General features: G+C 34.1%; 2 protein-coding genes across 2 annotated transcripts in view; both read left to right on the top strand.

The window, feature by feature from the left end:
* Positions 1-23,907, top strand: part of LOC100372184 (MAM and LDL-receptor class A domain-containing protein 1-like) — a 41,939-nt gene that overhangs the window by 8,415 nt on the left and 9,617 nt on the right. The window contains 35 exon segments of the mRNA XM_085501870.1: positions 5,033-5,289; positions 5,536-5,620; positions 5,858-6,001; positions 6,084-6,201; positions 6,740-6,981; positions 7,110-7,247; positions 7,744-8,088; positions 8,694-8,834; positions 9,106-9,362; positions 9,643-9,727; positions 10,097-10,135; positions 10,479-10,607; positions 10,758-10,913; positions 11,952-12,208; positions 13,019-13,229; positions 13,394-13,429; positions 13,671-13,727; positions 14,071-14,127; positions 14,271-14,327; positions 14,471-14,527; positions 14,771-14,827; positions 15,192-15,227; positions 15,671-15,727; positions 16,593-16,742; positions 17,122-17,219; positions 17,587-17,757; positions 18,128-18,221; positions 18,431-18,610; positions 19,076-19,246; positions 19,757-20,010; positions 20,593-20,677; positions 20,926-21,048; positions 22,237-22,386; positions 22,802-22,899; positions 23,600-23,773. Coding sequence (XP_085357996.1) covers positions 5,033-5,289; positions 5,536-5,620; positions 5,858-6,001; positions 6,084-6,201; positions 6,740-6,981; positions 7,110-7,247; positions 7,744-8,088; positions 8,694-8,834; positions 9,106-9,362; positions 9,643-9,727; positions 10,097-10,135; positions 10,479-10,607; positions 10,758-10,913; positions 11,952-12,208; positions 13,019-13,229; positions 13,394-13,429; positions 13,671-13,727; positions 14,071-14,127; positions 14,271-14,327; positions 14,471-14,527; positions 14,771-14,827; positions 15,192-15,227; positions 15,671-15,727; positions 16,593-16,742; positions 17,122-17,219; positions 17,587-17,757; positions 18,128-18,221; positions 18,431-18,610; positions 19,076-19,246; positions 19,757-20,010; positions 20,593-20,677; positions 20,926-21,048; positions 22,237-22,386; positions 22,802-22,899; positions 23,600-23,773 — 4,766 coding nt within the window.
* LOC100372338 (MAM and LDL-receptor class A domain-containing protein 1-like) lies at positions 1,252-4,576 on the top strand. The gene is made up of 8 exons (XM_085501575.1): positions 1,252-1,419; positions 1,761-1,845; positions 2,011-2,148; positions 2,436-2,553; positions 2,899-3,131; positions 3,310-3,438; positions 3,735-4,082; positions 4,413-4,576. Exons 1-8 carry the CDS (start codon positions 1,252-1,254, stop codon positions 4,574-4,576), a joined length of 1,383 nt encoding a protein of 460 aa, XP_085357701.1.

Genomic DNA, 23,907 nt, shown 5'->3' with positions numbered 1-23,907 from the left:
TCCCTTTTTGACAAACTCATCAGACCTATCCTCATTTATGGTTGTGATGTTTGGGGTGATGAGTTCTCCACTAAATCACCTATTGAAGACGTTCAATTAAGTTATTGTCGGTATCAACTGGGGGTGTCACAACACACACCAATTATGGCCATGTATAGCGAGTTAGGCAGATACCCCCTAGACGTATTTATAAAAAAACAAATAATTAAATATTACAGTCGGGCCATGAATTCTAATAATGCGTTACTCAAGGAAGCTTTTGTGGTTAACCAAAACATTAAAAGTAAATGGTATCTAGAAGTGACATCATTATTAAACATTATCCAACTATATCATTCAGTTAACAACTGTGATAAATTAACCTCGGCACAAATGAAACAAATTGATTTGGGCATCAAGGATTTATTTCTAACAAGATGGAAAGGTGAGGTCCATAATGATAACCGCACCAAAGCAAATGAGAAAAACAAACTAAGAACATATCGACTAATCAAATCAGATTTAAAACTTGAGCCATATTTAGTCAAGCTAAAAAACTTTGAACTGCGTAGTGTGCTTACCAAATTTCGTCTTAGTGACCATAGTCTCAAAATTGAAATGGGTCGTCATAAAAAAATCCCACTAAACAACAGGGTTTGTGACATGTGTAACAAAGGTCTAATTGAGGATGAAATGCATTTTCTGCTGGAATGCAACAAATATAATGAGTTGCGTGCCAAACTGTTCAATAAAGCTAAGGATATGATCCCAGCATTTGAAAATAAACCTGCAGAGAAAAAATTCATGGAATTGTTGCAGAATGAATACGTTATTATACCAGTAGCACAGTTCATAAGTAAAAGCTTTGAAGTCAGGAAGCAGGGTCTTACTTGACATCTTAATGCCTGCTGTCAATTTTGTAATAATTTTATATTAGATTGTATTTTAGAGATTTTGTATTATTTAGTAATTTAGTGATTGTATTTGTTATTTAGTATATTGTGTTTTTTTTTTTTTTTTTTTTATATATATATTTCTCCTTGTACTTTGTGACCATTTTCTTTCCCTCCGGGGATTGTGTAAGAGTCAATAAGTAAATAAAAAATGAATATTGTTCTGTTTTAGCTTACATGCACAGTTACACCCAAATCTGCATATACATTCAACATTTCTTTTGCAGGAACTTACCTTTATTTCGACGCTTCCAATATTGAGCAAGGTACGAGTGCTGCTTTCTACAGCGAGCTTTTTCAAATGAAACAGACAGAGAGTATGTGTATCAATTTCTGGTATCATATGTATGGAGCTGCAGTTGGTGAACTTATATTACAACAAATATTATCGAATGGTGACGTCATTGATTTATGGACAATGAGTGGTGACCAAGGCAACAGATGGTTACCTGGAAGAGTTGAATACTCCCAGACACAGGATTACTATGTGAGTATTAAAATTGAGACCAAATTATGGTTTTCATTTTGCTACTGTGAAAATACATTATTTTATTGTGCACGTAATTTTTGCAATTCACTAAATTCCACTAAAACAAATGATTTGACATTATTTCCATCTGTGAACCAGTCAAAATTGGCCAAACGCAAATATAGAAGAGAAGATGTGATTACGTCAGAGAATAGAATACTATTGGGGAGGGAGGGGGGGGCAAAACAAGTTTCGTGGCTCGTTTGCTATCAACAATACCTAGGTGACCATTTGTAAGGTCTATTAGAACATATTCTATTTTGTGTATACATTAATTTATGATCATATTTCATTTCTAGTTGAATTTCAATGCTTCGAGGAGCTTTGGACCATGGGGGGATATATGTATAGATGATATAGTACTGACTACAGGAACGTGTTCGCGTAAGTCTCTTTCAGTATTTTCATCTCTCAAGTGTTTATCTCCCCCCTCTCTTTCCCTTCCTCCCTCCTCCACCTTCTCTGTCTCTCTGTTATATATATTGTCAGAAAAGTATAGTATTCAACGAATACAACCGATATTTATGTTAGATGTGTTTTATCAATCAGGTATTATCGAAAGCTGTACATTTGAAAACGATATATGTGGATGGGTGAACGCCAATAATGACGACTTTGACTGGATCCGACAACAAAGCGACACACAGACACCACATACCGGGCCAACAGGAGACCATACTATTGGAGGTACAGTACTTATAAACATACCATATGTAAAGGAGCCTATCTTACGTGTATGCAAACTTATGTCGCAAAATGACAAGCCATTTCACAGTATTTCGTATGCTTGTCACGTAGTGGTAGATTTGGACAACGACAGTAGACCGTATGTCGTACACACGCGAATGAAAATACTACATGATCCATGTTTTTAAGTCATACAATTACAACACTAGAGGTTGACAAGTTCTAAAACCCGCTCTACACATACAGACAGACACAGTAACAATCTAACCCCCCTTTTTTTTCTTCAGCAAATGGTTGGTTTGTTTACATTGACAATACTTTGGCCGGCGAAAGAGGTGATCTAGCCAGGTTCATCAGTCCTGATGTAGATTTCGACGCTAATCAGCCTAAGTGTTTAACATTTTGGTACGTACACACTATACGTAGTTTAATTAATTTATAATTATGATGTTAAGCAAGGGTCTGTAACTATGGTGATGTTTACATCATAATGTTTCAAATGAAATGCAGTAAAGCTTAGTTTGGGGTGATTTTTATGGTTGGTTCAGTGTTTGTTAACGAATATATGCAAATAATACAACTGGTATAGACAATTATTTTTTTTTTTATTATTTAAGTGTTTAAAATCCAATTAATGTTGATGATACACATTATATTATCTATCTGGTACTAAGTTTTGTTGATAATCGTTGACTAATCACTTGTTTGGTTTACTGAAATTAAAATTAAAACAATACTGTGTTTTTAAAGGTACCACATGCATGGTGGCCACATAGAGAGACTGAATGTGTACGTGAGTGCTTTGGGTGATATGCTGTGGACAAGACGTGGTACGCAAGGCAACAAATGGAAGAAAGCTCAGATTACTCTGTCTGTGTCTACTAGTGGTACATATAATGTGATTTTTGAAGGAGTTCATGGCATTATACAGGGAGATATAGCATTGGATGACGTCACGCTTGAAGACGGCAAATGTCTACAAGGTATACACAACTAGATACTGGATCTCTTGTGAAGTGCATTTCACAGCTTGTATTTTATCCATTGAAAAAATGTATTTAATTTGCATATACACCAGCGATTTAACATTCAAACCAGTATGCTTTGCCTTATATATTATATACATGCGACTGCTTATACTGATCTCATTTCGTTTTTCAGATTATTGTGACTTTGAAGATGGTACTGACATGTGCGGTGGAACACAGGACCAGAGTGATACTTTAGATTTCACACTGGCAGGTGGTACAATAGGTTCTGCACCTGATCATACTCTTGGGACGCCATCAGGTAAGACATATTAGTAAATTCTCCGTATCTGTATATCTATGTAACCATGGATGCGAAGAGAAAGAGAATATAACACTGTTCATTTGACAAACGCAAGTGTAGTGGCTCTCTCGCCCTCAACGAGAACTTGGCAGCCATTGGCCCATTGCGTCACGTGTCTGTGTACAATAATGGATTGCTTTAACATCCCCTCTTTTTTCATACATACCTCATAATATATACAAGTACAAGCATGTTTTTTTAAGAGCCCTAACTGCATGCATGCACGTTAACTATTAGTTTACTATTTTTCATAGGTCATTTTCTCATAGTGTCAGCAACGGAACAAAATAAATATAAAAAAGCTCGATTCATTACACCTACATTCTATGCACCAACAACAAAATGTCTGCAATTTCATCACATGAAAAATGGAGACCAGAATTTAGGTGTGCTGAACGTCTATGCCAAGATAGGTAGTACGCTTGGTACTGCACTATGGACTAAAAGTGTTGAATTAGAGTATGGATGGTATGAAGAACAGGTTTCTATTGTGGCTACTGAGGATTTTAAAATTGTATTTGAAGTTGTGCGAAGTAGTGGCAATGAAGGATTTATTGGAATTGATGACTTTTTCATCTTTGATGGTAGTTGTGTTTCTGTCGGTAAGTTGCAGATATTTTACAATTATTTACTTATAATCAAATTCTATTGTTAACATACTTTTACTTTCCTACGTTGCTATGCAACCCAGTATGAAACACTGCATACTAGGAAACGTAATGTAGATTCTGATTGGAAATGATAAATATTCATCTTGACACACTGTGAAGCCAATGGATATCACAGTGGTTTTACATATTCATTATGAAATTCTCAGATTAATCACAGCTGTCATTGGTATCAATTCACACATTCACGGTGTCGTGAAACCTGTGTAACTGAACACCGAAAGGAAAATATTTCCATTCATATTAAATTTCTATTTTTCTAAGACGGTCTACCTGGTTCGTGTGATTTTGAGCACGATTTCTGTTCCTGGAAGAACGTGTATACTGATGATATGGATTGGGTTGAAAACAATGGAGTTACTGGTACCTGGAACACAGGTCCCATTAGTGATCACACTCTAGGCACCCCGGAAGGTAAACTTTTGTAATTGTAAATACAATACTCGACATTTTACAATGTTTTTATACAACGTGTAACAGGTAAAATTTCTAAGCCAAAAATTTGCATGTACATTTATTTGAATTGTACATGTCTGAGTGCGGCATGGTCATTGCTAATTAGTAACAGGCAAGTAGATGATATGTGCATCGCCGTGACATTTCAGTAGTACAGGTTTGAAAGTATGTGATGGACAAACTAGAACGATTTGTGCTTAATGAATTGCACAATATTGTGTGTGTACACTACAACATGTGGTTAGGTAGAATGTAAATCAATAATGACACATTATTCTATATTATCTGAAATTTGTACCTATTACTGTAATATTATTATTATTGTTCTTTTGTATTCTACAACAAATGGGTATGCATCGCATTAAAAAACACGAATATGAAGATTTGTACTTCGATATCTAGTGAACTAAAGTACCCCTCTTTTGTAGGAACTTACTTCTACATGGAGGCGTCCAGTATTCCACAAGGTTCTATTGCCACTGTTTACAGTGAACCATTTGGAATGAGCGATACTGACATGTGTATCAACTTCTGGTATCATATGTATGGAGGTGGAATTGGTACACTTACAGTACAACAATTATTATCGAATGGTGACGTCATTGATTTGTGGACTATGAGTGGTAACCAAGGTAACCAGTGGATGCCTGGGAGAGTTGGATTTTATCAAACACAGGATTATTATGTAAGTTGATATGTAAAAATTATTCTTAGTTAAGAATTTTGTGTTATCGAATAAGTCTACGTCATTTCCGGTCATACTTTAGCAACGAAATCACTCAGACTCCTGTACAAATTTGGGGTTTTCCATTAACTCGGGACTCGTGTTTATCGAAACAGAGTAGACCAATTTGTCTACAACAATAAATACCCCGGCATATTATGTTGTTACATTTTATTGTTGGAAATTATATGATTTTTGTATTTTTAGTTAATCTTTAATGCAACAAGAGGCAATGGTCCATCTGGTGATATCTGTATTGATGATATTACTATGACCAGAGGATACTGTTCACGTGAGTAGTGTGTTACAACATACCATCGATATGCATGTTTAAATTACTTTGTCACAACATATATGTTTTTGAATGCGAAATAACAATTCAACCCATAGACCCAAGCTCACATTAAATTTAAAAAATGTCATCAAGAGCAAAAAAAAATGGAATAAGCTGTACTCAGATTGATTTAAGTTTGAGATAGTATAAAAGAAGCAGCAACGAAATGACTGGTTAGAATTTATTTCTTTGCAGCGTCCCACAGTCCGTTTGACTGTAACTTTGAAGGTGATTTGTGTGGATGGAATCAAACGGCTGACGATGAATTAGATTGGATAAGAAATCAAGGTGATACAGGGTCATCTCATACAGGGCCATCCTGGGACCACACCAGAGGAGGTGAATAATTCATTTTATTGCTAAGTATGTGTTTATTTACTCATTTGAGAATCTGTTTAATTAGACTTTTTGATTATTCTAGTGACTGGATGGTATATATACCTTGATAACAATGCAGACCAGTTCTTTGGGGATGCAGCGAGACTTGAAAGTCCAGCTGTCGATTTTGTCGCAAACCAGCCAAAGTGCTTCACCTTCTGGTGAGTTTTTGGGACGTAATCCAAATTTGGCTTGTAATAAAAGTAATCGGTGCTGGACGTCCGAATGACGAACCTGTTCTCCGCCTAGCATTTCTTTTACATTCTGTACTGCTTCTCAACTTTTGGGACTTGATCTTGTCACAGAGCTTTTTTTTTAAATGTCAGTGGCTAATCACAATGGTCAGTTGATAAAATCCCCAAAACTTCATAACATCCAAGATCTCTTTTTACATTCATCCTAATACACATTTCATGACACCTTTCTATAAATAATTTACAGCTTAGTGGTCTCATTAAACTATGCTACATTACGATATTATCCCCGTAAATCTAATCAAGTTTCATTGGGCGTGTTCGATTTAAAAAAAAAAAAGCCATTCAACTCGTAATAATTTGAACCTACCACTAATACATGACATTCGTCATACTATATTAAGATTAAAATTGAATAAATATAAATAAATTGATATTGAATAAAGTTTTATATTTGCAGTCATTTACAAAACATAATCTTACTATTTATTTTTTCGTAATGTAGGTATCACATATACGGAGCCCATATTGGGTCATTGAGTGTTTATTTACAAGCTGGTCAAAGACTCAATCCAATCTGGGCAAAACGAACAACACTTGGTGACCAGTGGAACCAAGCTAGAGTAAACTTGTTGCTGACATCTGATGAGACGCATAATGTTGTGTTAGAAGCGACACAAGGTTATAGAGTCCATGGAGATGTTGCTGTGGATGATATTAGTTTGGAAGATGGATACTGTGTGCAAGGTGAAATACATTTCATTAACAAAATACCTACATATCCTATTGCACTCCTTAGTCAGCTTGCTTGCATTGGTTACATTCGAATACGGTGTTCAACGTAGCTACCATTTTTTTTCATAACTGTATTTCAGATTATTTTGGATGTGATTTTGAAGCAAATACACTGTGTGGTGGTGAATTTGACCAAACAGCTGATCTTAACTGGACATTGACTTCAGCAGATGATAGAAATGGGCCGATTCAAGATAATACCTATGGTACTATTGCAGGTATATTTATGTTTCTTTATTTTGACATGAAATACACGTATTTGGGTCGCTTTGTAAACACATGCACGTAATGTACACTTCCATAATGTGTTGGTTGCAGTACATATGCTGTAAGAATATTATTTTCTTTTTCTTTATATTGCATTGTGTTTCCTGATTTAATTGGTGTTGATTTGACACAGTTACTAACTACTCTTCTTCTGTCAATCGGGCATAATGTTGGTTTCACGAACCACCCATGAGCGTTTGATTCAAATCGGATTACCAATTCCTGATGAAAACAGGCAGGCATATATCGGCAGCCCATCCGTAAATCAGCCAGTCATACACACAGCATTTTGTTTCTCAAATTGATTGTTGTTAATGTGGAAGATAAAGTTCATGTAAGATGTAATATATGTTTTCACTCATGTAAATTACTTCAAAGAAGATGAGAAATGAAAATATCATTAAAATAAGAGAAAAGTATTATATTTTGGATTTCTCCATGTTTTAGGTCATTATCTATTGGTATCAGCATCGTCTACTAACACTGGACGAGTAGCACGGTATTTCACAGCTATTACGTCTACTACAACTACCAGATGTTTGCAGTTCTACTATATTAGAAGCAGCTATGACATTGGTGTTTTCAGTGTTCACACTATGATAAACGGACAAATGAGTCACCCAATATGGATACGCTACTTACAAATTGGCGATGGCTGGATGACAGGTCAAGTGTCTATAACACAACGAAGTAATTTCCAGATTGTATTTGAAATTGTACGCAATTCTCGAACTAGTGGTTATATCGGTTTGGATGATGTACAATTATTGGATTATAACTGTCCAAATCCAGGTGAGTCAACATTTCACATTGCTATCAACAATCACATTGAGAGTGTAAAAATGGCTTTCTCATCATGTCCACAGTATACTACTAAAGGTGTTGAAAACAAAACAACAATGAGAGTGACTGCAAAACCACTTAACGTTATTTTTTTATTCTAAAGCAGACAATCAGAAAAGGTCAACCTGTCATCTTTTATTTCTTCTTTATGCTTATGTCGAATTAAGTGGAACTTGGCAGTAGCGTCAGATATGTTAGGTTTACTGGAGCGATTTGATTCATGGTTGCCTGTAGGAGGTCACTTTTGTGTGTGTGTATTTGCATTTTGTCAAAAATACTTTGATTAATACATACACAAACAATTATTTGCAAATATACGTCAGTTTATTCTTGAATTCAATGAAATTTGATCAACCGATTAGAACCATTTGAGTGAAGGCCCCGTTTTATAATTTGATTCTGAATGACTGAATGGTAGCCAGTTTATTCAAACAATTTTGACAAGATATGCAAATATATAATTATATATATAGCTTAAAACCTTACATTCATATCTCAGTGAATTCGTAGTACGGGAGTATGAAATTTACATGAATTGCTAATTCATTTCCTAGAAAACTGCAACTTTGAATCTGGTGATTGCACTTGGAGTAATAATATAATTGGAGATGAGTTGGACTGGGTGTTAAATACAGGAGGTAGTGGTTCCTCAAGAAGTGGGCCAAGTAAGGACCACACCATAGGAACTGATGAAGGTATAGTAACCTTAGTTTGCATTCTACCACATATTTGTACACGCTTAAATCTTGTCTTTTTATGCCCATCAATGTTGAATGAGCTATGATGAATTACCAATCAGCAAAATGAATTACTTTTAAATTCACTTTTGACACATCTATTTTGAATTTTGATAAAACGGAATGTCTTAAATTTCAAAATGTGATGATATATCACTGGATTTACTCCATTAGAACCAATTCTGGTTTTCACTAATAAAATGTTTTTATTTTATTTTATATTTTGTAGGGACTTACTTGTATTTACAAGGAACCGATGCTGATATGGATGACTCTGCTTCACTTTATAGTGAACCATTGCCAGGTAGTAAAGATCACAAATGTTTAGAGTTTTGGTATCACATGTATGGAGCTGGTATGGGTACATTAAGAATCGACATAGCTACTAATGATGATACTTCTTTCACTATATGGACACTCAGCGGTGACCAGGGAAATAGTTGGCAGTATGGTAGAGTTCCATACAGACATGTAAAGGAGTACCAGGTATATACACAACCGAATGTTGTTCAACAGTGCGTTTCCTTTCTGATAAACTGTCAATCAAATGAACGCGACACTTTTTCAGGTTTAACTCAAAATATTTCTATTTATAAATATGTACTTGGGGTGATCAACAAAAATATTTGACAGTATGGTAAAATGCCATACAAAGTCCAGGAGATTGACTTATAACCGTATCGTTTGCGGAATATGTGCAATAATAATAATAATACAAACTATATCAAAACTTGATTCGTCAGTTAATTTGGTTATATTTTGGTAGTTAATATTTGTTGGAGTAAGAGGAAGTGGTATTAATAGTGACATTGCTATTGATGACGTTGTTATCAGTGATGGTATCTGTATTGGTAAGTTATAACTAGTTTTAGCAATAATTCTATTGTAAATCAAATGAATTACGACTATAAAGAGTTACTATGCCAATAGTTAATAAGCATTCATTATTCGTTCACAAAAAAACGGCATAACATAATAATTTTAACCTTAATAGTTTACAGGCACACAATAATATCATATACGGAATTCTAACTCACGATGACGACAAACATCTCATTACTGAAAGCACAAATATCACATCAAAGATAATTGCTCTAATGAGAACAGTTCTAAATGGGGTGTAGTGAGCTCAACCCCATAATTATTAAATAGTAATGCTAGAACTCGGACACCACAAATAACGTATCTAGCAATGAATATTTGTTCTCTTTGATTTGTAGGATTGCCTACTGAGGCTATTGTACTCCTACCAACACCAGGTAAAACACTTGTTTCAGAAATAATAGTATTAAACACGCGGAACCATATCTCACTAAAGTACCGTATCATTTGCGATATCACATCCAAGATTTTCAAAACGCAATTTATTGCGATGGAGATTAACAATTCATTTTTTTGATATATTACAAAATATTACAATGTTACTTAGCAACTAATAAGAAGCCAAATGATCATGATACATTGCGATTGCAGAACATATCTCAAGTGATGAATCTATATCTTTAATGTTACACATATACTGATGTAAACGTATTACATGAAGCATATCCATTTATATAACACTATTATAATATAACTCTTCTCTTATTTGTGTTTTCACAGAACCGTCTGCTAGTTCTAATCCATGTGGCCCTGGTAAATTTAACTGTAGTGACGGTACATGTTTAGATGACACACAATATTGTGATTTCACTCCTCAATGTACAGATGGTTATGACGAGAGCCAATGTCGTAAGTACTGTAAATTATTTTCATTCTAAAACGAGAGGCAAATGTACACGAATAAGAAAATTTATTTTATTTATATTCATTCTACATATATGAAATTCTTGATTTACATTAATCTATATATGTTTTATTTTCCCGTACTCACTACTGCAGCTACTACTTGCGATTTTGAGTATCCCATATCTGAGTGCGGCTGGTACGAAGGCACGCCTGATGACAACTTTAATTGGCATAGAGCACGTGCATATGATTTGCGACATACACCAGAATTAGCTCCAGCAGCTGATCACACACATAATTCTAAATATAGTAAGTATTTAACATAGTTACTGAGTTATATATAACTTTCAGAATTCACTCATACGTTACACTCTCCATTTAAAATACAAATAATTAATTGTTGTCATTTTTTGTTATTATCATTTTGTTATTTACTTGAACACCTAATTGCGCATGTGCAAGATATATGGGTCTCATATAAACAAAGATGGCGACTTTGACTGTTGCGCAGATCAACGAGTACAAACTGAGACGTTTCCAAACTTAAATTAGGCAATTTTCATGTGATTGGAAGGTATCGAAGGAGTTACCGTCGGTAATCAGTGCAAGTCGAGCCCAGGTCAAACCTCATACTTGTGATTTCCATTTGAAGAACGCATTGGATTGTGGGAAAATCAATGTTTATCAACACAAATGTCGCACATGTGCAGCACGACAACTACCGCGCTTTAATCAACATTGCTGCCCTTTTGTGGAGATTTGCAAATCGTTGTATTTAAATTCTTCATAACTATATTGGGAGGTTGCATGTAGAGACAAATTGAATTCTGACAGAGAATTTGTTGGTTCCACGATGAAGCCTCTTTAATTTTTCTTTCTGCATCTTTACATGAATGAACTCCTATATTTTTCTCCCCAATCTCCTTCATTACTTTGATAAGCTGTGGTCAGGTCCTAATGCCAATTAAACTAAGTACTTTTCCCAGAGGCTCATACTTAGGCTTGCTAGATGACCTTAAGCAAATAACCTATTGGGCTGCTCTGCTTATAAAAAGCCATAATCGTCCATGACCCGCGATAATGGGACAAATGGGAGTAGTGGTTTTCCAAAATTTAACCTCTTATCCCACAGAAGATATATGGTTGTAGTAAACGTTGGCAAACAACTAGTATATACCATTAGAATAATAACACACAAATAAACAAACAATGAGCCACTGATCTTGTCACATGTAAACGTTTATGATCTGTTTTGATAATCAAACCCTTGTTATTGACCAAAATAAAATTGCATTAATATCCCAGGTCATTCTGCATTCCAATTTGTTTAATAATCTCTCTATATAGATTACTTTGTATACCTGGTACCCGTTGGTGCATATGCCATTGAGACAGCTGAATACCTGAGCCCACAATTTTCCACAGCTGCCCCTGGATGTAGACTGGATTTGTGGTTATATATGGATGGCATTAGGCCATATACATTGGAAATCTACCTAATACAGGGTGATACAGATGTCAAGTTATGGGCGTGGTATCAAAGTTTTGGTGATGAATGGCAGAACGTGATAATTGGTGTTGGATTACAAACTGGCCCATGGCAGGTAAATTAACAGTTTACAGGTCGTTAAAACCTCGTGTGTATATATATATATATATAAATACTTTGCAACGTAATTCATAAAGTTGTTCTTGTAATACACTGAATTGATGGTGGAATGTCTCATTCTTGTCATTGTCTGATAGTGTTTCAGCATATCACATTTTAGCAACGTCTTGTTTTAAAGTGGTACTTTAACCCTTTGGGCGCCATTGTCAACTTTTGTCACCAGTCACATTATAATTTATAATACAAATTTCTTTATAATTTCTTTATAATTTTTGTAACCAAATAGAAATTTATTTTTCATTTGGACCAATATTATAATTATTAAAGTATGGAAAAATACAGACAAAACGTTGTATCAAAATTATCTGGGGGAAATCTTGTCGCTCAAAGGTATAAGTTGGGAAAACGAATAAATATTTCAGTCAATCATTGAGAAAGGTAACATTTAGGAAAAAACAGGATGCACTACATGCCACTTTTCACCCAATATTATACGGAAAGTGTTGAGAATAGAGGCGATGTCACAGTATCAGTTGTTTGGTAACATAATGTTGCCTTTTTCGGATTTCCATTTCATCCAAACAACATATAGTGCTTAACGTTTATTTATCATCCTTAGTTTTATTAGTTTCGTTATTTATTTTATTATTCTTGTGATGTTTTCACCACCATGTGCATAAACATAATTTTAATACACTGTGGTATAATTTTGTCCAAATGATGAGTGTCGTATAATGAATTATAATGCTATGTGATTGGCTATCGACCAACTGTTAAACTAGAAAACGCTTATTTTTATTTTCAGATAAAGTTGTTAAAGAATCGTTATAGTAGTTATTTAGCTGCAACAGCTATTGATGATATGTCATTCAAAGATTGCAAATGGCCAGGTCCAGCAGTGTTATGCGATTCATTCAGAAATTTCTGGTGTACAACTACACGTGCCTGTATTGATAAAGATTTAGTTTGTGATCTCGTAGATAATTGTGGTGATAACTCAGATGAAATGAACTGTGGTAAGTAGTATATTGATGATTGAATAGTCATGTTTTGATATAGATTTAGTTTGTGAACTTGTAGATAATTGTAGTCATAACTCAGATGAAATGAACTGTGGTAAGTAGTATATTAATGGTTGAATAGTCATGTTTTGATAACGATTTAGTTTGTGATTTTGTAGATAATTGTGGTGATAACTCAGATGAAATGAACTGTGGTAAGTAGTATATTAATGGTTGAATGGTCATGTTTTGATATAGATTTAGTTTGTGATCTTGTAGATAATTGTGGTGATAACTCAGATGAAATAAACTGGTAAGTAGTATATTAATGGTTGAATAGTCATGTTTTGATATAGATTTAGTTTGTAATCTTGTAGATAATTGTGGCGATAACTCAGATGAAATGAACTATGGTAAGTAGTATATTAATGATTGAATAGTCATGTTTTGATATAGATTTAGTTTGTGATCTTGTAGATAATTGTGGTGATAACTCAGATGAAATAAACTGTGGTAAGTAGTATATTAATGGTTGAATAGTCATGTTTTGATATAGATTTAGTTTGTGATCTTGTAGATAATTGTGGTGATAACTCAGATGAAATGAACTGTGGTAAGTAGTATATTAATGGTTGAATGGTCATGTTTTGATATAGATTTAGTTTGTGATCTTGTAGATAATTGTAGTGATAACTCAGATGAAATAAACTGTGGTAAGTAGTATATTAATGGTTGAACAGTCATGTTTTGATATAGATTTAGTTTGTGATCTTGTAGATAATTGTGGTGATAACTCAGATGAAATAAACTGTGGTAAGTAGTATATTAATGATTGAATAGTCATGTTTTGATATAGATTTAGTTTGTGATCTTGTAGATAATTGTGGTGATAACTCAGATGAAATAAACTGTGGTAAGTAGTATATTAAAGGTTGAATAGTCATGTTTTGATATAGATTTAGTTTGTGATCTTGTAGATAATTGTAGTGATAACTAAGATGAAATGAACTGTGGTAAGTAGTATATTAATGGTTGAATAGTCATGTTTTGATATAGATTTAGTTTGTGATCTTGTAGATAATTGTGGTGATAACTCGGATGAAATGAACTGTGGTAAGTAGTATATTAATGGTTGAATAGTCATGTTTTGATAACGATTTAGTTTGTGATCTTGTAGATAATTGTGGTGATAACTCAGATGAGATAAACTGTGGTAAGTAGTATATTAATGGTTGAATAGTCATGTTTTGATATAGATTTAGTTTGTGATCTTGTAGATAATTGTGGCGATAACTCAGATGAAATGAACTGTGGTAAGTAGTATATTAATGGTTGAATAGTCATGTTTTGATATAGATTTAGTTTGTGATCTTGTAGATAATTGTGGTGATAACTCGGATGAAATGAACTGTGGTAAGTAGTATATTAATGGTTGAATAGTCATGTTTTGATATAGATTTAGTTTGTGATTTTGTAGATAATTGTGGTGATAACTCAGATGAAATGAACTGTGGTAAGTAGTATATTAATGGTTGAATGGTCATGTTTTGATATAGATTTAGTTTGTGATCTTGTAGATAATTGTGGTGATAACTCAGATGAAATAAACTGTGGTAAGTAGTATATTAATGGTTGAATAGTCATTTTTTGATATAGATTTAGTTTGTGAACTTGTAGATAATTGTAGTCATAACTCAGATGAAATGAACTGTGGTAAGTAGTATATTAATGGTTGAATAGTCATGTTTTGATATAGATTTAGTTTGTGATCTTGTAGATAATTGTGGTGATAACTCAGATGAAATGAACTGTGGTAAGTAGTATATTAATGGTTGAACAGTCATGTTTTGATATAGATTTAGTTTGTGAACTTGTAGATAATTGTAGTCATAACTCAGATGAAATGAACTGTGGTAAGTAGTATATTAATGGTTGAATAGTCATGTTTTGATAACGATTTAGTTTGTGATTTTGTAGATAATTGTGGTGATAACTCAGATGAAATGAACTGTGGTAAGTAGTATATTAATGGTTGAATAGTCATGTTTTGATATAGATTTAGTTTGTGATCTTGTAGATAATTGTGGTGATAACTCAGATGAAATGAACTGTGGTAAGTAGTATATTAATGGTTGAACAGTCATGTTTTGATATAGATTTAGTTTGTGATCTTGTAGATAATTGTGGTGATAACTCAGATGAAATAAACTGTGGTAAGTAGTATATTAAAGGTTGAATAGTCATGTTTTGATATAGATTTAGTTTGTGATCTTGTAGATAATTGTGGTGATAACTCAGATGAAATGAACTGTGGTAAGTAGTATATTAATGGTTGAATGGTCATGTTTTGATATAGATTTAGTTTGTGATTTTGTAGATAATTGTGGTGATAACTCAGATGAAATGAACTGTGGTAAGTAGTATATTAATGATTGAATAGTCATGTTTTGATATAGATTTAGTTTGTGATCTTGTAGATAATTGTGGTGATAACTCAGATGAAATAAACTGTGGTAAGTAGTATATTAATGGTTGAATAGTCATGTTTTGATAACGATTTAGTGGTGATAACTAGGATGAGTCGTACATCAATTTGATTAACATCTGGTATATGAATATACACAAATGCCCCACATAACTGACGACGATTCAATGTAGGAAACTTAATATTAAACTGTGAGTAGAAAAGAAACTGAATTGATATTTCGTTTTTTTATTATCACTTTTAAAATTGTCTTTGCACAGGGGGTTATATTATGCTCATTGGTTACTCATCATATCGATCAGATTGACAAGGCATTGCCTTATTCATGTGAGGGTGTACGTGTTTGAAGTCCAATTTGAATCTTTGTTAGGCCAGACTTTTATTATCCCTTGTTTCACGAACCTGCCGAATGAACAGGAGCCAAAAATGAATTAAAAATAAAATTTTATTTCAGTGTAATTTCTTGCGCCCGCCAACTTGTAAGTGCAAAAAATTGCTAAAAAAAATTGTTTTTATCTTCATTTTTTTTTCCGCCCGCCACATAACAAACCTAAGTTGCATTTTCGTGGGAGTATCATGATCAAAGTACCAAAGTCTCGCGAAGATGAGAAACAAGGTTATACATGGAATAAAATTTTATTTCATTTCTTCTCTCCGATCAATGATCTCACTTACAATTCTTTGAGAATCAAACAAATCTAATGGAAAAAAAGAATTAATTTTATTTTTTTTCCGCCCTCCTCAAAAAAATTGCCTTATAAAAACTCGAGAAACAAGGAATAAAAAAAAGTCTGGCCTTAGTGTGAATGTTATCCAAGCTATTACCCCGGTAGTCTCATATTTTAGATTTTTGAAATATATTTGTTGTGAGATTTTTTATATGATTCTTTCAGATCAATATAAGCAGTGTGATTTCCAAGACGATTTCTGTGATTGGTCACAATCTACTAGTACAGATGAATTTGACTGGCTCCGATTATCAGGACCAACTCAGTTTGGCTATTCAGGACCAGGTTATGATCATACATACACAAACATTTCAGGTTAGAACATACAACTTTTTTTTACTGATTTGACTTTCATAATTTGCATCGTTTCGATATGTTGTAGTTTACACTTTATGTTATTTATAAAGCTTTTACATTTGGCAGCATCATTTATTCATTTTGTATTTTGAGCTGTCTAATATATAAAACAAAGTTAAACAAAGCTTTTTTTGTTGAAAACAAAAGCGTTACAAACTCCTTCTCACTTTTTAATAGACATTTGTAAACAGTCTAATATATTAATCCTAACTTTAAAGCTAAAGTGAAATAATTCATTCGTGTTGTACATATGTGAATATTCAAATGCATTATTATATTAAAACCATATTAATTGTAGTAGTGACCCTGTTCAAACTAAAGCTTTTGTTCTATGCAGGATATTATATATACATCCAGCCTTCCTATGGTCAGTATGGCTATGCTGCTCAGCTCATCAGTCCGATATTTCAACCCACGACAACGGAAACATGTACAGTAAGTTATGCTACATCTACAAACGTCTCTATTGCGCCAAACGTGGTTATTACCTATATTTCATAATGTACTTAATTCATTTTTGAAAACTGTCCACCACAATCACTAGTTAGCAAGTACTTGTTGATAACAGCTTGCATTTACTATTCAGCAGACTGTTAACTGTGGGAATGATGCTAAGGCTGTAGCAAATCTTAAAAGGCATGCCAAATAATTATAACGTTCCCTTTCTCGGGGGGGGGGGGGCTAGAGTAATGGTTCCAAAATCAGTTGCTATTGAAATACTAGAAAGGGTAGAATAATTATCAATGAAAACGCATTTGACAATGTATTAACTGCCAATTCTCATCGATGTTTACTTTTTCAGATGCGATTCTTTTATCACATGTATGGTACAAATATGGGGAAATTGAATATCTACACTCGTATATACGACAATACAAACCAAGGACAAACTCGTGTGTGGCAACAGACGGGTGAGAATGGTGCATTCTGGGATAGAGCGGAAGTTACGTTTAATATTAATTCGGCTTTCCAGGTCTGTATACATTCCAATAGAGAAGTTACACATTTACAATCAATGCTCACGTCGTATTTGAATGAATGCAAATTTGCTTATAAAATTGAACCTTATTGGCTATGCAACTTTAATAACTAGACTAATACAAAACAGCTTGTTTGTCGATACTTTTTTTACGACGTGCCTTATTCTGCCTTGTATATATGTGTTGATTGTCCTATTCTAGCCATGGCTTTATTTATCTGTTTAAATGTTGGTCAAATTTAGCACATAGATCTGGAAGAATAAAGTTAATAACTTTGGTATATGTAAGTATGCTTGATAATTCATAATAAAGCTAGAACGACAGAGTATCACACATATTACATTAGTTTTATTTATTCAACAGGTTGTATTTGAAGGTGTTGCTGGAGATAGTTACTATGGCAATATTGCACTTGATGACATCACTTTTACTACATCCTGTTCACTCAGTTCTATTAGTAAGTTTCCTGAGTATCAATGTCCTTTAAACAAAATTAGCTCGTTGCTAAATTGCCAAAACAAAATTTTAAAATACCTTCTATTATTAGAGCGACAATAGGTATTTACAAATTTACAAAAGACCAAATTTATTGCATTAATTATTTATGAGTTTGACAATCGATATGATTTATGATAATAATAACAAAGTAATATTTGGACATTTTAGGTCGACTGCCAACAGCGCCACCAACAACACCTCCACCATTCCCACCATCCACAACTCTCCATCCAGCCTGTGAAACCGGAGAATTTTACTGTACAGCAGATAATGTGTGCATTGCACCACAAAGTGTTTGTGATTTCTATAGTGACTGCTCAGATGGTCAAGAAGAGACTGACAGATGCAGTAAGTTATCAGTTGTTATAGTCATTGACATTGACATAATGTTATTGTCAATGTCATTTTCATAAATCCTGATATATTGTATAACCAAATTCGCAAGCAGTGTACAATTATCAAACGGAAGGAGACAATGTTAATCTATTAAGAGCCTGTTGATGAATATTTAAAGGACGGTGGTCGTCGTGCCACGCATGTGCGACATTTGTGTTGATAAACACTGATTTTCCTACAATCTACACTGAATCTAATGCAATCCTATGAGTATAAGTTTTGACCTGGGCGCAACTTACACTCATTATCACTGGTGACTCCTTCAGTACTTTCCGATCACAAACTTACCTTGGTAATGTCTCAGTTCATTGATATGTACAACAGCCAAAGTCGCCATCTTTTTTTTAATACGAGACCCATATCTGGGGCATGCGCGGAGTGACGACCACTGTCCTTTAATGGTTTACTATTTTGCAGTAAATTCAACTTGCGACTTTGAAGATGACATGTGTGGTTGGGTAGGTGCCTATACCGGATCAAGGAAACGCAGAGACAAACCGCAGTTTGCATGGGACCGACAACAAGGCAGTACAGCCATGCCAACCGATTACAGACCAAGTACTGATCACACCAAAGGAACAAGTAGTGGTATGCCCTATATTATTTTGTATCTTACAGTTGATAGCCTTTCTGTAATATATGTACAGATTATAGCAACATTTGGTTGTCCTGTAGTAAAATCACAGTGTATATGCTAAATGTTATTAAAGTAAAAATAACAATATACTAATATCTAATAACCCTGAACAAAACAATGAACAAACAATACCCACACATCAAAAAAATTAAAATAAATACCGTAAATAACGACAAGTTTTGACTACAATAAATGTAAGATAAATGCCCATCATGCATGTTCAAGAATAATGAATAAATTCGACTTACGTTCGCTGATTCTATTAAATCAAATAATCACAGTCAAAATATGACATCTAGAATACACTCACGTCATTTTTTTTTCATCAATATAGATTCTGTACGGTTGGAATTTTCGAACTAAGTACATAAAGAACAACGAATTATATGTTATGTTTGTGCACAATTTAAAATCTTTCTTTATTTCTGTGTGTATTATAATTATTGTTCTCTGAAACTCAGGTTATTACCTGTATGCTGATAACTCCCCTGGAACATACCGAGACACTACCAATATCACCACTCCCTTGATTGGACAGACTGGACCAAACTGTCATCTAGAATTCTGGTATCATATGGGAGGTAGCAATTCAGGCTCACTACAAGTTTTCACTCAGTTTGGAAATGTTACACATTTGAAATTTACATTGAGTGGTGCGTCGGGTGATGAATGGAAGCGTGGTCTGCTGTTTATTGGAACAGACCAAATGTTTAAGGTATTGTTAAAGTGTATATAGTAATCAATGTGTACGAATGCTGTCATGTCAAATGTCCGATGTGTTGACTGCATTCTGTAAATTGGAACTTGCCTCATGACCAGTGACTGGTAGTTGTAGTCCAGATTTGACAGAAATTCATGGCTAGAATCTGGTCAGATTCTAACACATATTAGTAAATAGTTTTGTCGAGAGAGACTTTAATAGCAAGCTACACTCTCCTCCATTTATTGCATTTCCTATGTAGTTTCAAATAACTATTTCCCTCGCATCCAGAAATTGTCAGATGACATTCTACTATAATTGTACAAAGTCAATGCACGATGGATGTCATAGCCACATGTTTCTTGATTAACCCCAATATTATTATCTTTTGATGAAACAAAGTCCTCCACTACTGTACATCATATTTCATTATGACCATCACATTACATCATTGCCGCAGTTGATGTGTTAATAATGCATTTGCATAACATTTGCATATGCATTTGCATATGCATTTGCATATGCATTAGTATTCTGCTACACTTGCAGGTAGACTTGTTCATATTACTGTTGTTTAATTTTGTCCGTATCCCACAGATAATAGTGTCGGCATCTAGAGGTTCCAGTTACTATGGTGATACATGTATTGATGATATCAAGTTTTTGGAATGCGCACCTCCAGGTATAGTTAATAGTTTTAATATCTCAACTTGAGAAGCCGTTGCATAACCTATATTATATTATAGTATTTACAACAGCTGTACAGACAGCCGTCGTCAAGTATCAACTTTTGACAGATCCTATTTGCAATCTTCATTGAGTTATACCATTTTTGCGTGTAAACTACAAAACTATTGAAACAAGTGTAATATATTCTAGTGTCATTGGTTTATCATTTTAATTAACTATAGACAATTGTTAACATTCCAGTTATAAGTGGTGTTGACTGTACTAATGAGGAGTTCCGCTGTACCAACGGTTTCTGTATTGATAAGAAGAAAGTGTGTAATTTTGTTGATGATTGTATGGATAATTCTGATGAAGATCATTGTGGTAACTGCATATCTATTTCAATCATTGTGACATTAGTGTGACCATTGAATTGTTATTTTTTTGTCAAGTAGGTTACTCGGAATCTGATTCTCCGTCTGATCAATAATGGGAATCTTTCTCGGAGATATAAGCTTGTTCACTCTGATAAATACACACAACGCGATAGTTTAGTCTAATAGTTGTTGATAGCGGAGCGGTGACCAAATCCACCGACACAAGTGCTCGTTTTATTCCATCTACATTTTAGAAGATAAACTCTGCTCTCTAAAGGTGCGCTAGCCTGTAACCATCAAATAATTACAACACATTCCTTGATATCGAAAAATGGAATACATTATAATGTAACAAGTTCAGCAATCAAGATGTCAGTTGCATTGTTTTTCAATACATAACTAACTTGATGAAATATTTATAAAAGTGATGAATTTAGATAATTACTACCTTGGTATTAAAGCCAACTTTCCTAATCCAATTCTTGTAATATACACTGCGATATAACAGCTCAGTGGGCGGCACTTTTGATACTTTTTAATTTATCGGCTCTTAATAATATTTGCCTTCAATCATTCAGCCCACAAAATGAATTACATTTATGTTTTATTTGATCTGCCGATAAAAGGCATTTCTCCACCGAGTTAGTAGCATATACATGTACATAAAAAGCAGCACGTGAACGTTATCTTATTTGTTATGGATAAGCAGAAAAGCTAGTCAGACAACATATGCGGCACTTATTTTGTTCGCCTAAAAATGTTAAAGCGGGGGAGTCGTCACATGCGCATGCGTCAGGTCGCCATAGCGTGTCATTGTTTACAAACAAGCGTCTACCCATGAACCTTTGCGTGCGCAGGTGACGACCCTCTCGTTTTAAATTTGGAAAGCCGGCTTGCCATAGTAGTAATTTGTCACGAGCCAAAACCTTAATAAAAGTATGTATGTGTGTGTTGAATTAATTCGTGTTTATCTCAAACAGGCCGATTCAACTGTTTAGCAGTTCAACAACTGAAAAGTTGATTTATACAACTTTAAAACGTGATGTGTATTATCTAAACTTTGAAGGATCATCCACTATTTCATTTATAGAATTGTTCTGCTTTAAAGCGGGGGAGTCGTCTACTGCGCATGCGTTGTAGACTAACCTTGCTTATCAAAATAGTTTATACTCACTTCATTTGATACTTTCTCTAGATAATTTAGTAGGTCGATGTTCTTTTGAGCTCGACACCTGTGGATGGAAACAAGAATCCGGGGATGAATTCGACTGGACATTTTACTCAAGCGCAACATCATCGTACAGCACTGGGCCAAGTACTGATCACACATACAGAACTACTTATGGTAATTAAACATATTTAAACATGCAAGATTCGAAATCTACAATGTACTATTCCAAAAGTAGAACGCAGTTAATGGTGGAAATAACATACCCCGACGTAAATTCTATAAAAAAAGTCGTTTAGAGTAAAAAACAAAACAAAACAAAACAACTAACAACACTATGTAGTTGGCAGAATTAAATAATTGTTCTTTTGTCAATGTCAATGAATATAAAGTATTCTACTTGAATCATAAGTGTTGATTGTCTTCGCTGAATTATTTTTTTTTATATTTCAAATGCTACTCTATTGAGAGTATATATGAAGTATTAAAACTAATATACTCCAAACAATGTATGTAGCAATAGAATGTTATTGCTACCGCCTTTATTATTAATATTATTATTATTATTATTATTATTATTATTTTGTACCAGGTCAATATGCATATATTGAGACTTCAAATCCAAGGACGTTTGGAGACAGGGCAAGACTTGCTAGTCAAACCATTAAAGGCGCCAGTACTGGTTGCAGAGTGAGTATTGTACATTGTATCTGAGCGTACTATGCCTGGTGTAAAGCTACCGTAGGTCATATATTTTTAGATGTACATTTTAATATACATTGTAATTTATTAGTTGAAGCTCTGATCAAGATAGAATGAAATTGATGTTAAAGGGCGGTGGTTGTCGCGCCGCGTCCTGTTCGATATGGGACTCATAGTGTTGTATACAACGCGTGTAAAATACACGAAATTCGAAAACGCACGACGACCACCGCCCTCTAATCTGCGTGTATCTATTTCTGACAATCAAATAATGCAACAAAAGAAGACTTAATGAGACTTCCATGTACATTTTAGGTACAGTGTGATGGTGAATTCAATATATTTTAATAGGTTTGTAAGGACGGAATAGACTTTATCGTATAGCCACTGGGATTTCGTTAAAAGCCAGAGTGCCTCGTGACATAGAAACCAAATATGTGAAATGGAGCAATATTTGAAGGGCGAAATTTTTGGCGGTCATTAGCGAATAATTTTACGGTATTATTATTAGAAGCATATATGAACCCAAAATGCATTTATTGTATGGTGGGTCAGATGATATCATCATTTAAATATGTGTTATTTACACTATAGACACATCACTGTCATTCACATTAACGCATGCGTTCCTAATAAACTAAATACTGTATGTGCACGTGGCTCATGCACATGTATTTAATTATTTCAGATCATGTTATGGTATCACATGCTCGGACCAACAATAGGCTCCTTTTCTGTTTTGTTGAGAACGTCTTATCTTAATGGTGACAGCGATTTACAAGTATTAACAAATGTTACAGGAGAACAAGGGGATTATTGGTGGCCGCTTGATGTAACGATATATAGTGAAGCGGATTTTAAGGTTTGTAATCTGACACATGGCTTAACATATTCCGGTAATTTGAATTGGAATCTTCTTGCTCAGCTTTGGTTTGAGAAAACAAGGTGGTGCTGGTATCAATATGAAAACAGTAAAAACATTTGATTTCATTTCGC

This window comes from Saccoglossus kowalevskii, chromosome 7 (genome assembly GCF_978046115.1).
Source record: "Saccoglossus kowalevskii chromosome 7, keSacKowa6.1, whole genome shotgun sequence".
Classification (NCBI taxonomy): Eukaryota; Metazoa; Hemichordata; class Enteropneusta; family Harrimaniidae; genus Saccoglossus; species Saccoglossus kowalevskii.
The sequence above is the reverse complement of the archived record's forward strand: the minus strand, read 5'-3'. Positions and strand labels throughout refer to the sequence as shown.